This window comes from Lontra canadensis, unplaced genomic scaffold, assembly GCF_010015895.1.
Source record: "Lontra canadensis isolate GAN:19392208 unplaced genomic scaffold, GSC_riverotter_1.0 scaffold142, whole genome shotgun sequence".
NCBI lineage: Eukaryota > Metazoa > Chordata > Mammalia > Carnivora > Mustelidae > Lontra > Lontra canadensis.
The window spans coordinates 2,288,333-2,301,350 of record NW_022631136.1 but is presented as its reverse complement, the minus strand read 5'-3'; the positions used below and the strand labels follow the sequence as shown (position 1 = coordinate 2,301,350).

Sequence of the window (13,018 nt, the reverse complement as noted above, 5' to 3'; positions counted from 1 at the left end):
ATCATGTGGATGATAGACCGGTCCCTCTTCAGTGATGGTTGGCACCTAAAGAGGAATCGAGGAAGTGGGTAGACTGGCACACCCAGGATTTCTCTAGCTCTAGAACAATGCTCATGAAATTATCCCTGGTAAAGGTGGGGAGCTCAAAACAGAAAATCATTGCTCCTACATACATTCAGGAATGAAAATAAGATATAGATTCTGTTCCTACTTTCATCACTCTCTTGCTACATGGCTTGAACAAGTCTATCAACTCTGGATTGGTTCTTGATTTCAAAAGGATGAATTTAATGATGCCCAATTAATTCTGAACAACTATTACAAATGATTGGAACTATTTATGTATATAAGCAAGAAAAAGGAATAATATAAGGTGGGTCTCTCTCCTTTCTTTCCATTAGGTTAAATTTACCAAAAAAATGCCTAAACTCCTAAAAAGTATCGTCACTGTCATTGATCTTTTCTACCAATATGCCACCCGGGATGGGGAGTGTGACATGTTGAACAAGGCAGAACTGAAAGAACTTTTGGAAAATGAGTTTCATCAAATTCTGAAGGTAAGAACTCCAGGTCAGGACTGAAGACAGCTGCAATGCTCTTCTTCATCCCCTCCTACCTTTTTGTCACCTATGTCAAACTCCTACAGGACTCTCTCTACTTGGTAATAGAGAACAGGGTTTGGTAAAGGCTTGAAATATGATCAAAAGTTGACCCAAGTGGTTTCTAAAACATGACCAAGGGATGAGATCCTACTGAACAGACAAAATCCATAGATTATATAATATCCCATCTGTGTGAGTAATTCTTACGGAATAAAAAATTAAGATGGTTCTCAGGAAAAAAAAGTAGGTAAAATTCATCTTCTTCCCTTTATTTGTCATTCTTCAGCCCATTCTGACCACTGCCCATTTCTGAGACTATGACACTACAAGGCCTCTGAGTTCAGGAAGTTAGCATCTTACTCTTAAATCATGAAACTTGGTGACCACCATCTTAAAATGTCACCTCTGAAAAAAATATATATATTTGGGAGCTTAGATCTAGCTCTTCATTATATCCAGCTGCCTACGAAATATTTCTTATTTGGATTCCTAAGGGTGTAATTCAGTGTGTCAAATATTAAACCATTTCCTTCCAAACCCTATATATAGGATATATATAGGATATAGTAAATATCCTATTTACCCAAGGCAGAAATCTGGTTCAGTTCATGGCTTCTTCTCTCAGCAAGCACCTCCATCCTCAACCTTTCATCTATTTCATCAATAGTCTCTCAAAACAGCCCATTTCTCTCCATCACTATTGCTAGTCCTCTGGATCATGTCACCTTCTATTTCTAATCTTAGTCATCATAAGTGCAAATCTAATTATTTCGCAGCTCAATTCAAAGTCCTTCAAAAGCTGCCAGATCTTTTGGGGGGGAGGTTTGAGAAAGGAAGAGGGAGAGCACTCATTCCAGGGGTGAGGGGGGGAAAGAGTGAGGGGCTAGGCTCCATCTCAAAACCTGGGATCATGACCTGAGCTGAAACCAAGAGTCAAATGCTTAACCGACTGAGCCACCCAGGTGCCCCAAAAGTTCACAGCTTCTAAAATAAATAAAGTCCAAAATTCCTTTACACAACTTAAAATGCATGATATGATCTGTGTTTCTCCAGCAATATCCCCTGACTATTGAGACTCAAAATTTAACAATCCTGAATATCTTTCAGTGCCTCATATGAGGCATGTATCCTCTAACCTCCAGCTTTGTTCATATTGTTCTTTCTGCCTGGAACAATCTTTTGCCCTCTCTCCCTCCTTTCCTAACCCTTCATTTGGCTAAGTCCAACCCATACTTCAAAAGACATCACTTCCTCTCATTAACCTTCCTTGAACCCACTGGTTCTCTTATGGTGTACTTTCAAAAACATTATCACAATGCACTGTAATTTTAAGTTTGTGTGTCTATGCATTTTGTCAGAAAACAAACTTGTTCACTGCTTTATCCCTGCACTGAACCCAATGCTAAGCAGAGAGTAGGTGCACAGTAAATCTTCATTAAATGAATTAATTAATGAAGTAAGAGCTGCGAAAATAAAGAAAATTCATATATAATTATGCTAATCATTCATATTTGACCTATTCTTTTTCATTTTTTAAAATTCCTATTTATAAATTAGCTAATCATATTTGACCATTTCTTACAAAATATAATTCATTCCTTTTCCCTAACATCTTCCATTTGCATCTTCTAGCAATTTCTCACTGCATTGTTTATTACCTATTTCTTTCTTTCTTTCTGCTCAGGATAGAGCAGTCCTGCCTAAAGGATTGGGTGGCTGAGCTCCACCTAAGCCTGAATATCTGGCTACAGTCTTCTTCAAATGGTTAGCTGGATATGTAGTCCATAGTGAAATAGCTGCCCCTTGTATCTTATTCCTATACAGAATCCAGATGATCCAGACACTGTAGATATCATCATGCAAAATCTGGATCAAGACCGTGACAAGAAAGTGGACTTTACTGAGTATCTTCTGATGATATTTAAACTGGCTCAGGCTTGTAATAAAATCATCAGCAAAGATTACTGCCAAGCTTCAGGGTCAAAACAGAGAGACCACAATCACCAGCACCAAGAGGAAAAAAGTGAAACAAAAGAAGAGGACAAAAGGCAAGGTCATTCAAGGTCAAGTACAGGAGAGAATGATTCCAGGGGCTCCAGAAGAAGCAATAAACACAGGCCTGGGTCCAGCTCCAGAAGAATGGACCATCAAGGAGGCTTGTCAAGTTCAGAGCACAGGCAAAGCTCTGGGGAAAGAAGAAGAGAGTCAAGTTCAGGCCACTTCAAAGAGAGCAAGAAAAACAGGCATGGCTCTTATAAACAAGAGAGGTCTGAGAGTCATTTTTCTGGTCAGAGGCAACATAGAACCAATAAAAGTGGTCAATCTGGACTTCGTAGACAACAAAAATGGTCTACAAGCAATGAGGGATATGGGTCTGAATCAGGCCAGTCCATAAGCAATGGCAAAAATCAGTCAAGCTCCTATGAGTCCTCTACTCAGAGAAAACATAGCAGCAGCTCTACTCATCAGTCGGGAGGTTATGGAAGACAAAATCATGGCTCTGTGTCAGGCCAGTCCTCTAATTATGGAAAATATGGACCTGGTTTTAATCAGTCTTCTAGTCAGAAATACCATGAATCTAGCTCAGGATCCAGTTTAGGTGAATCATCAAGCTGTGGACAACATGGATTTGGATCAGGTCAATCTTCTGGCTTTGGGCACCATGGATCTGGTTTAGGTCAATCTTCTAGTTATAGACAAAATAGTTCTACTTCAGGATGTTCATCAAGCTGTGGACACTATGGATCTGGCTCAAGTCAATCTTCTAGCCATAGCCAACACTGGTCCAGCTCAGGAGAGTTGTCTCACTATGGACGACATAGTTCTGGCTCAAGTCAATCTTCTGGCCACAGCCAACATGGGTCTGGCTCAAGAGAATCTTCTAGCAATGGACAACATAGGTCTGGCTCAAGTCCATCTTTTAGCCCTAGCCGACATGGATCAGGAACAGGCCAGTCCTCTGGCTTTGGGCAACATGGGTCAGGATCAGGTCAGTCTTCCAGCCATAGCCAACATAGGTCCGGATCAGGTCAGTCTTCTGGATTTGGGCAACATTGGTCTGGATCCAGCCATCATTCTAGCTATGGCCAGCCTGGGTCTGAATCAGGCCAGTCTTCTGGCTATGGTCAGCATGGGTCTGGCTCAGGACAGTCTTCTGGCCATGGTCAGTATGGTTCTGGCTCAGGTCAATCCTCTACCTATGGACAATATGGTTCTGCTTCAGGACAGACATCAAACTGTGATCAACATGAATCTGGATCAGGCCAGTCTTCTGGCTATGGGCAACAGAGATCGGGCTCAGGTCAGTTCTCTAGAAATGGTTATCATAAGTCTGGATCAGGTCAGTCTTCTGGCTATGGCCAACATGGGTTTGGATCCAGTCAGTCTTCTAGTTATGGCCAACATGGGTCTGGATCAGGTCAGTCTTCTGGATTTGGGCAACATGGGTCTGGCTCAGGTCAGTCTTCTAGCTATGGTCACCATAGGTCTCGACCAGGACAGTCTTCTGGCCATGGTCAGTATGGTTCTGGCTCAAGTCAATCCTCTAGATATGGACAATATGGTTCTGCTTCAGGACAGACATCAAGCTGTGGTCAACATGAATCTGGATCAGGCCAGTCTTCTGGCTATGGACAACAAAGATCAGGCTCTGGTCAGCCCTCTTGGTATGGTCATCATGGGTCTGGATCAGGTCAGTCTTCTGGCTTTGGGCAACATGAATCCAGCTCAGGAGAATCCTCTGGCAATGAACAGAGATCTGGCTTAGGTCAGTCATCAAGCTCTGGACAGCACAAATCTGGATATAATCAGTCCTCTAACTATGGACAACATGGTTCTGCTTTTGGACAGTCATCAGGCAGTGGTCAACATGCATCTGGATCAGGCCAGTCTTCAGGCTTTGGGCAACACTGGTCTGGATCAGGTCAGTTTTCTGGCTGTGGGCAACATGGGTCTGAATCTGGTCAGTCTTCTGGCTTTGGTCAACATAGCTCTGGATCAGGCCAATCTTCTGGCTATGGAGAATATGGGTCTGGATCCACTCAGTCTTCTAGTTATGGCCAACATGGGTCTGGGTCAGGTCAGTCTTCTGGCTTTGGGAAACATGGATCTGGCTCAGGTCAGTCTTTTAGCTATGGTCACCATAGGTCTCAATCAGGACAGTCTGCTGGCCATGGTCAGTATGGTTCTGGCTCAGGTCAGTCCTCTAGCTATGGACAATATGGTTCTGCTCCAGGACAGACATCAAGCTGTGGTCAACATGCATCTGGATCAGGCCAGTCTTCTGGCTATGGCCAACATGGGTCTGGATCAAGTCAGTCTTCTAGTTATAGCCATCATGGGTCTGGATTAGGCCAGTCTTCTGGCTTTGGGCAACATGGGTCTGGATCCAGTCAGTCTTCTAGTTATGGCCAACATGGGTCTGGATCCAGTCAGTCTTCTACCTACAGCCAACATGGGTCTGGATCAGGCCAGTCTTCTGGCTTTGGGCAACATGGGTCTGGATCCAGCCAATCTTCTAGTTATGGCCAACATGAGTCTGGATCAGGTCAGTCTTCTGGCTTTGGACAACATGAGTCTGGATCCAGTCAGTATCCTAGCTATGGCCAGCATGGGTCTGGATCAGGTCAGTCTTCTAGCTATGGCCGACACAGGTCTGGCTCAAGTAGATCCTCTAGTCACAGCCGACATGGGTCTGGCTCAGGTCAGTGTTCCCATTCTGAACAATATGGGTCTGGACCATGCCATTCATCTAGCTCTGAGCAGTGTGGTTCTAGATTTGGTCAGTGTTCTAGCTCTGAGCAATATGGGTATGGCTCATGTCACTCATCTACCTCTGGACAATGTGGTTCTGGATCTGGTCAGTATTCTCACTCTGAACAGTACAGATCTTGTTCATGTAACCCATCTAGCTCTGGGCAATGTGGTTCTGAATCTGGTCAGTGTTCTAGCTATGAGCAACATGAAATACAAGGGAGATGTAGATCAAGTTCAAGTGAAACTCGTAATGAATACAGTAGACCCAAAATGTGCTCGATCCCTAATCAATCAAGAAGCAATAGCCAGGAATGGTCAGAGTGTGGCCAAAAAGAAAGAGGTAAGAGTTATGGCCTATCAGGTAGTGGGCCTGATGGATATGAGAGTATTCATGGACAATCAAGAACATGTAGGCAACAAAGCCAAGGATGGAGCCAAGGTCCATCTGACTGTATCCATTCAAATTGTAATGAAGAACAAATAAGAAGCAGTTATAGACAAGAAGTAAGCTCATCAAGTTGTGGTTCTAGACAATTTACACCCTCCTATGGACATTCTAGATCCAACACTACCAATACACTGCTAATTTGCAAGGAGGGTAATAGACAAGGTGACTATTGTTATAAGAGAGGAGGAGATAATTGTGCAGGGGGAAGTACCAGCCCAAGTTCCCACAGTTTCCCTAGTAGCACGCCACTCTATAAATATATCCAAGAGCAGAGGTGCCAATTCTAGGGATGAATAATAAATATAAGTAAAATTAATTCAAGTAGCCATTCAAGAAATACAAAAATGTTACAGATAAGCAATTCATTATAAAACTCCTTTTAAAAGCAAGTATATCTATTTCTTCCTCTAAACATGTACTCTATTCCTTGTTATTAAGTTTTCCTCAGAAGAATGTAGGGTATGTGGGCACTTTGTTAGGAAATATTGAGTTGAACAAATTATGTATGGGAATAAATTTAAAAGAATAATACAAAGCATATGAGAAGCATGAGGTTTAGTTGAGGTATCTTTTTGAGAGTTCATTACTAAAGCTTTCAGTGTAAGTCTAAAGAACAAAGTATTAGAAATGCATTACCAGTTCTGGGGTCAAAGCCTCTCTTATAGCAACATGGAGGGACCAGAGTTGTGGTATCCCCCACATTGGATGGTGACAGAATGGAGAATATTCTAAAAGCAAAAAATGTAATTTTGGTTGTTTCCTTACTTATCAAAACCACCAAGACCCTATTCTTGGGTAAGTCTTTAATAAGTAAGTTTAACAAGTGTCATTTAAAAAATGGGACCAAGAGCTTCTCCCTTGCCAGTGAGTGAGAGAGAGCATTCTTTCTTAAACAGCAGGGATGGACCCTGAAGGATAAAGGAATCCAAATGTGGATTCTAACTTGGTTTCAGCAAGAAAGTTCTTGCCCCCTACTCCTAAGAATTTGCCCCAGGTTAAAAAAGGAAGAGCAATAGCATGGTCTCCAACCTACTTTTATAGTTCATTGGTCTTTCCATATAGGAAAATATCATTTGTGCCCAGATGGAAAGGAAGACTATCTGCCACTGCTATATAGATTTTGGCTTGACTATAAAATATTTGTTTCAAGTCTTTGGATCCAATAACTGGATTGCATAAAATTGATAATAAATAATCATGACCAAATACTGAGGTCTGTGTCATCTCTGCTTCATTTCACTTCTCACGCATAGGTGGTCAGACTAGAAACTAACTCAGAAAGTTATTTTCTAAGGTCCTATCCTTCACAAACAACCCAGACTATATAAAGAATTTTAAACTTTAGGGATAAGACAAACAACTCAGTTTAAGAATGAGCAAAATCTGAATGAAAAAAGATGTACAAGTGGCCAACAGATACATGAAAAGATACATGATGTCACTAATCATTAAGGAAATGCAAGTTAAAACATAGTAAGATACTACTACACACCGTTAGAATGGCCAAAAATAAAAATACTGGCAATATCAAGTGTAGATATAACAAGTGGGAAAAAATAATGACATAGTCACTTTGGAAAATAGTGTAGCAATTTCTTATAAGGTTACTATACCTAACTATATTACCCAGCAATTCCGCTCCTAGGTGGAATGAAACATATGTCCACATGAAGATTTTTACATGAATGCTCATAGCAGTTTTAATAATAATAGCCTGAAACTAGAAACAACCCAAATGCAACCAATGAATAGATAAACAAATGGTGGTACAGCCATACAATGAAACACTATTTAAGAAGGAAAAAAAAACGAACTATTGATATACATGATGGATGAACTTCAATAACATTATACTGATCAAAAGAAGCCAGACACGAAAACGTACATACAATGTGATTCCACTTACATGAAACTTACTGAAGATTAAAAAAGAAAGTAGATCAGTAGTTAACTAGGAATGGGGGTAGAACTAATGACTTATGAATCAGCTATAAATAGGAACACAAGGGAGAACAAGAGTGATGGAATTGTTCTATAAATGCACCTTATCATATGAAAGCTATATTTCAATAAAGTTGATTTTGTTTAAAGTCTTCACAAGGCTTTTTGTGAAACTTGACACACTAATGCCAAATTTTTTTATATAGAAGAATAAAGAATTAAAAATGACCAAGACAGGGCAAGTGGGTGGCTCAGATGGTTAAGCATCTGCCTTCAGCTCAGGTCATGATCCCAGGAGTCCTGGGATTGAGTCCCAAATAAGGATCCTAGCTCAGCAGGGAGCCTGCTTCTCCCACTTCCTCTGTCTGCCACTCCCCCTGCTTGTGCTCTGTGTCAAATAAATAAATAAATAAAATCTTTTTTTTTAAATGACTAGGATAATTTTTAAATAAGGAGATGAACCCTCCATCAGAAAGGATGAATACCCAACTTTTGTAGCAACATGGACGGAACTGGAAGAGATTATGCTGAGTGAAGTAAGTCAAGCAGAGAGAGTCAATTATCATATGGTTTCACTTATTTGTGGAGCATAACAAATAGCATGGAGGACATGGGGAGTTAGGAGAAGGCAGTTGGGGGAAATTGGAAGGGGAGATGAACAATGAGAGACTATGGACTCTGAAAAACAATCTGAAGGGTTTGAAGAGGTGGCGGGGTGGGAGGTTGGGGGAACCAGGTGGTGGGTATTAGAGAGGGCATGGACTGAATGGAGCACTGGGTGTGGTACAAAAACAATGAATACTGTTATGCTGAAAATAAATTTTAAAAACTCATTAAAAAAAATAATAAGGAGATGAACCATGAGAGACTGTGGACTCTGAAAAGCAATCTGAGGGTTTTGAAGGGGTGGGGGGTAGGAGGTTGGGGGAGCCAGGTCGTGGGTATTATGGAGGGCACTATTCCATAATACCATAATACCCAGGTGGTGGGTATTATGGTATTATGGAGAGCACTGGGTGTGGTGCATAAACAATGAATTCTGTTACGCTGAAAAGAAATAAATTTTTAAAAAAGGAAGAGGAATGTCATCAGATATCAAAAGGTATTACAAAGTTATATTTAGGACAGTATGGAATTGTTGTAAGAACAGACACATAGAACAATGGAATATCCAGAAACAGACCCATATACACCTGACATATAACAGTAATGACTCTTCATCTTGGCGGGGAAAGAAAACCTCTCAATAAATAGTTCCACCATTATTGCTTTTCCATGTGAAAAAAAATTATACCTCCATTTCATATGTCATATGCAACATCAGTTCCAAGGGAATTAGAGACCTAAAGTGTGGTAAGCCAAACATTTTTAAATGTTAAAGAAAATATAGGACAATATTTTTATGACTTCGAAGTAGATGGAAGTCTTAAAAAAGAAATATAAGAACCTCAAAGAAAAAAATTAATGAATCTTACTATAATCAAATTCTAAGTGTCTGTAAATCAAAAGACACTCTCAAACCATAAAAAGGAGAGGACACAGACTAGGATAAAACTTTTTTTTTTTTTTGCAATGCCTATAGACAACTGACTAATAGCCAGATTGTATAAAGAACTTACAAATATCAAATTAGGAAAAAACAGCCAAACTTATAAAAAGAAAATTTTCCAAAATAGAAATCTGAATGGCCAAGTGGCATTTTTAAAATGATTCTCAGGGGAACAGAAAATTAAAACACAATGAAATTTCATTTCATAACCATCAGATTAGAAAGCACTAAATTCTAACCATATCCAGTGTTGGGGATGACATGAAGCAATAAGGTCTAAACTGGTAACCACTTAGGAAGCAATTTGGCAAGCACACAAGAGTTACCAAAATGTCATAAACAACTTTAAAAGTTCAACAGAAGAATAGAGAAATATCAGTATACTAGAATGCTATGCAGCAGTTAAAATTTATGGCATGTATATGGAGAGGGCAGAATATAACACCCCAAAATATGTCACTTTGGCATGTGGATGATTTTGAGCTGAGGGCAATCAAGGCCTAGCAGACTCAGGAAGTTTTTGGTCCCTCTCCCTTAACTGTCTAAAAGAATTTAGATGGGAGATCGCTATTATCAGAGATCACTTTTTGAATCAGAAAGACTTGTCTGTGTGGCATGGAAACCATTTGCTCTTCTTGTCTCCCTGTGAATTACCTTCTTCCCTACCTGCCTCTCCTTAGTTCAGGACAGTATACAAACCTGAACTGCCTACTGCTTTTGAGTTTCATATTTTTACGGGGCTCCCATACATACAAAACTAAATTTTTCTCCTGTTACCCTGTCTTATGTCAATTTAATTATTAGGGCAGCCAAAGAATCTAGAAGGGATGAAGGGAAAAGTTTTCTGCTTCTACTTGATTACATATATATATCCACATCAATATGAGCAAGTTCCCAAAGTAGAATATTTAATGACATAGTTGTAAAACATGTATATATAGTGTGATACCATTTACTTGTCTTTACAACATACATAATAATCCCATATATTGTTTGTAGTTATTAACTACATAATTGGTAAATTATAATGTATTAATTTATTTATAATTTATAAGCCCTTATTGAAATGTTAAACACCAAATTCAGGATAGTGGTTACCTCTGGAGAGAATGGTGATGGGTATTGAGGAAGGCACTTATTAAGATGAGCACTGGGTGTTATATGAATCACTAAATTCTACTCCTGAAACTAATATTACACCATATGTCAACTAACTGGAATTCAGGTAAAAATTTGAAACAAAAAAGAAAGAAAAAAAAATAAAAGAAGAAAGGAAAAGAAACTTAAAAAAAAAAGAATAAACAAGGCCAAAAGTGTTCTTTTTCTTAAGACATATTTATTTATTTATTTGAAAGAGAGCATGTGCATGTGTATTAGCCAGGGTTGGGGCAGAGGCAGACAGAGAGAGAGAATCCACAAGCAGACTCCCTGCTGTAGGCAGAACCCTACACAGGGCTTGATCCCAGGACCCTGAGATCATGACCTAAGCCAAAACCAAGAGTTAGCCACTTAACTGGACTAAGACACCCAGGTGTCCCATTAAGCAAAAAGATGTTTATTATATTATTCCCTACACTTATTTGTAAACCTCAAATTATTTCACAAGAAAAAGAAACACACAAAGATCCATGTTAGAATGCCCATCAAGGACTGCTCAAGGAAGAAACTACTCTGCCAAGCTAGGCCATAGTCTCTCTGGTCCAGCATGTCCCAATTGTTGAAATATATGTATCAGTACATCAGAGTCTGATGATATTCATCATCTGAATCACACAACCAACTGCCTAGATCGACTTGAAAACTCACCAGGGAGGCTTGAAATTTTTGGCTTCCTGTAATTTTCCCAAAAACAAAAGGCATTCACTAGCCATTCATTAACATAGAAACCTAGTGTCTCTGGCATTTCGTTTCTGACTTTCTGACTCTCTTTCTTGGCATTCTGGCTTTCTTGCTTCAGTCCCTGGTGAGTTATTTACAAAGAAACAGCTTTCCTGAGTCTCATCAACTCTATAATAGTAGTGCATCCGATTTGAGTCTACATCTGAGTATACAAGAATGATGACCAAATTCTGACCCTTTTTCCAGGCAATGGCCCAACCTTATTCTTTGCCTCTTCCAAATGCTGAGAGTTCAGGAATATATATACATACATATATATGTATGTATATATATTCATTCTAGTAAGAGAAAGCAAAGAAATTTCATATAAATGCCTAGTTGTATACCTTAGCCTGTTTTTTTCATGTGTTTCTCTTCTCCTTGTTATGACTACAGAAGCCAAAGGTAGGAGCAGTAAGGTCATTGTTTTAGACAGGATCTTATAGGATCTCAATACCTTGACCAGAGTCTGAATCTCAATTCTGAAGATGAAGAAATTGACTTTTTTTTTAAATTTGGATATAACCAGGTTCTGAAAGACAGATTCATAGTAAGCAAAGTCTTGAGTGTCTAATTTATTAACTACAAAATATACACGCATTGGGAACAGGAACCAGTTGTCTACCATAGGGCATTCCCTGCCACTGGATAGATTCATTTAAGAGATATCAGAGGTTGTCAAATGAGCTTTAGAGCAAAAGAGTTTTATTCTCAAAATGTTGCTCTATCATGCTATGATAACCCGACAATTTTAACAATTTGTCCTAAAAGGAAAAGAGAGTATGAAATTAACATCTTTATTGAATGCCATGTGAGCAGGGAATATTAAATTATGTGTTTTATATATATTGTTTAATATATTATTCATTGCTTAGTTTCATTCTCATAACAACCCTGTGACTACAGGTGTTTTATATTCATTTTATTGAAGAGGAAAAGAAGACTCAGAAAGGAAAAGTGACTCCTTACATTAGTAGAACCAGGTTGAGACCCAGATCTGTCTAACACTGAAACACATGCATTGCTACCAGAAAGGTCTTCCCCTCTAGTAATATTTCTCTTTAAACAACTACAGTTAACCCTTAAAAAGAGGCAGGTTAGACATGCTGACCGCTCCTCTCCATACACAGCTGAAAACCCACGTGTAACTTCTGACTCTTCCATAAACACTGTTAGTAACAACTACTGTTGACCATAAGCCTTACCAATAACATAAACATTCAAATAACACCTACTTTGTAAGTTATATGTATAATATACCACACTCTTACAATCAAGTAAGCTAGAGATAATGTTAAGAAAATCATAAAGAAGGAAAAACACATTTATAGTACTGTGCTGTACTTATCCAAAAAAAAATCCACACATAAGTGGAGCTGTGCAGTTCAAACCCATGTTGTTCAAGGGCCAACTGTACAATCAAACACATAAAACCAGAGCAGCATCCTCTTCATGGCACTGCTAGAGACACATCAACTAATATTTCTCTAACTTTCCTTTCCTACCCTCAGTGCAAGGATACTTAATGTCCTTAAGGGACACTTGAGAAATACCCTCATTCATTAGCAACACACTTAAGAACAATTTTCAAGGGAGGATCCCTGCTGCAGAGAACTCATATCCTCACATTCTATCTACCTCATCACATTTAATGGTTCTCATTATCTTCAATTCCATAGGGTGGCATTTCTGACCTAGTCCTTTTTTTTTTTAAGATGGTTTTTTTTTAGGGGCGCCTGGATGGCTCAGTGGGTTAAAGCCTCTGCCTTTGGTTCAGGTCATGATGCCAGGGTCCTGGGATCGAGCCCCGCATTGGGCTCTCTGCTCAGCGGGGAGCCCGTTTCC

At 39.4% G+C, this 13,018-nt stretch overlaps 1 protein-coding gene across 1 annotated transcript; it reads left to right on the top strand.

Annotated features, from left to right (window-relative positions):
• The first annotated feature begins 407 nt into the window (after positions 1-407).
• Positions 408-7,011, top strand: LOC116858796 (hornerin-like). The gene is made up of 2 exons (XM_032843696.1): positions 408-557; positions 2,427-7,011. The coding sequence occupies exons 1-2, from the start codon at positions 420-422 to the stop codon at positions 6,090-6,092; spliced, it is 3,804 nt and encodes a 1,267-aa protein (XP_032699587.1). The 5' UTR covers positions 408-419; the 3' UTR covers positions 6,093-7,011.
• Positions 7,012-13,018: the final 6,007 nt, after the last annotated feature.

Excerpts from the sequence above, each read along its gene's own strand:
- LOC116858796 (XM_032843696.1), top strand. The coding sequence starts at position 420 with ATGCCTAAACTCCTAAAAAGTATCGTCACTGTCATTGATCTTTTCTAC. Across the intron at positions 558-2,426 it reads AGTTTCATCAAATTCTGAAG|AATCCAGATGATCCAGACAC; the intron begins GTAAGAACTCCA and ends ATTCCTATACAG.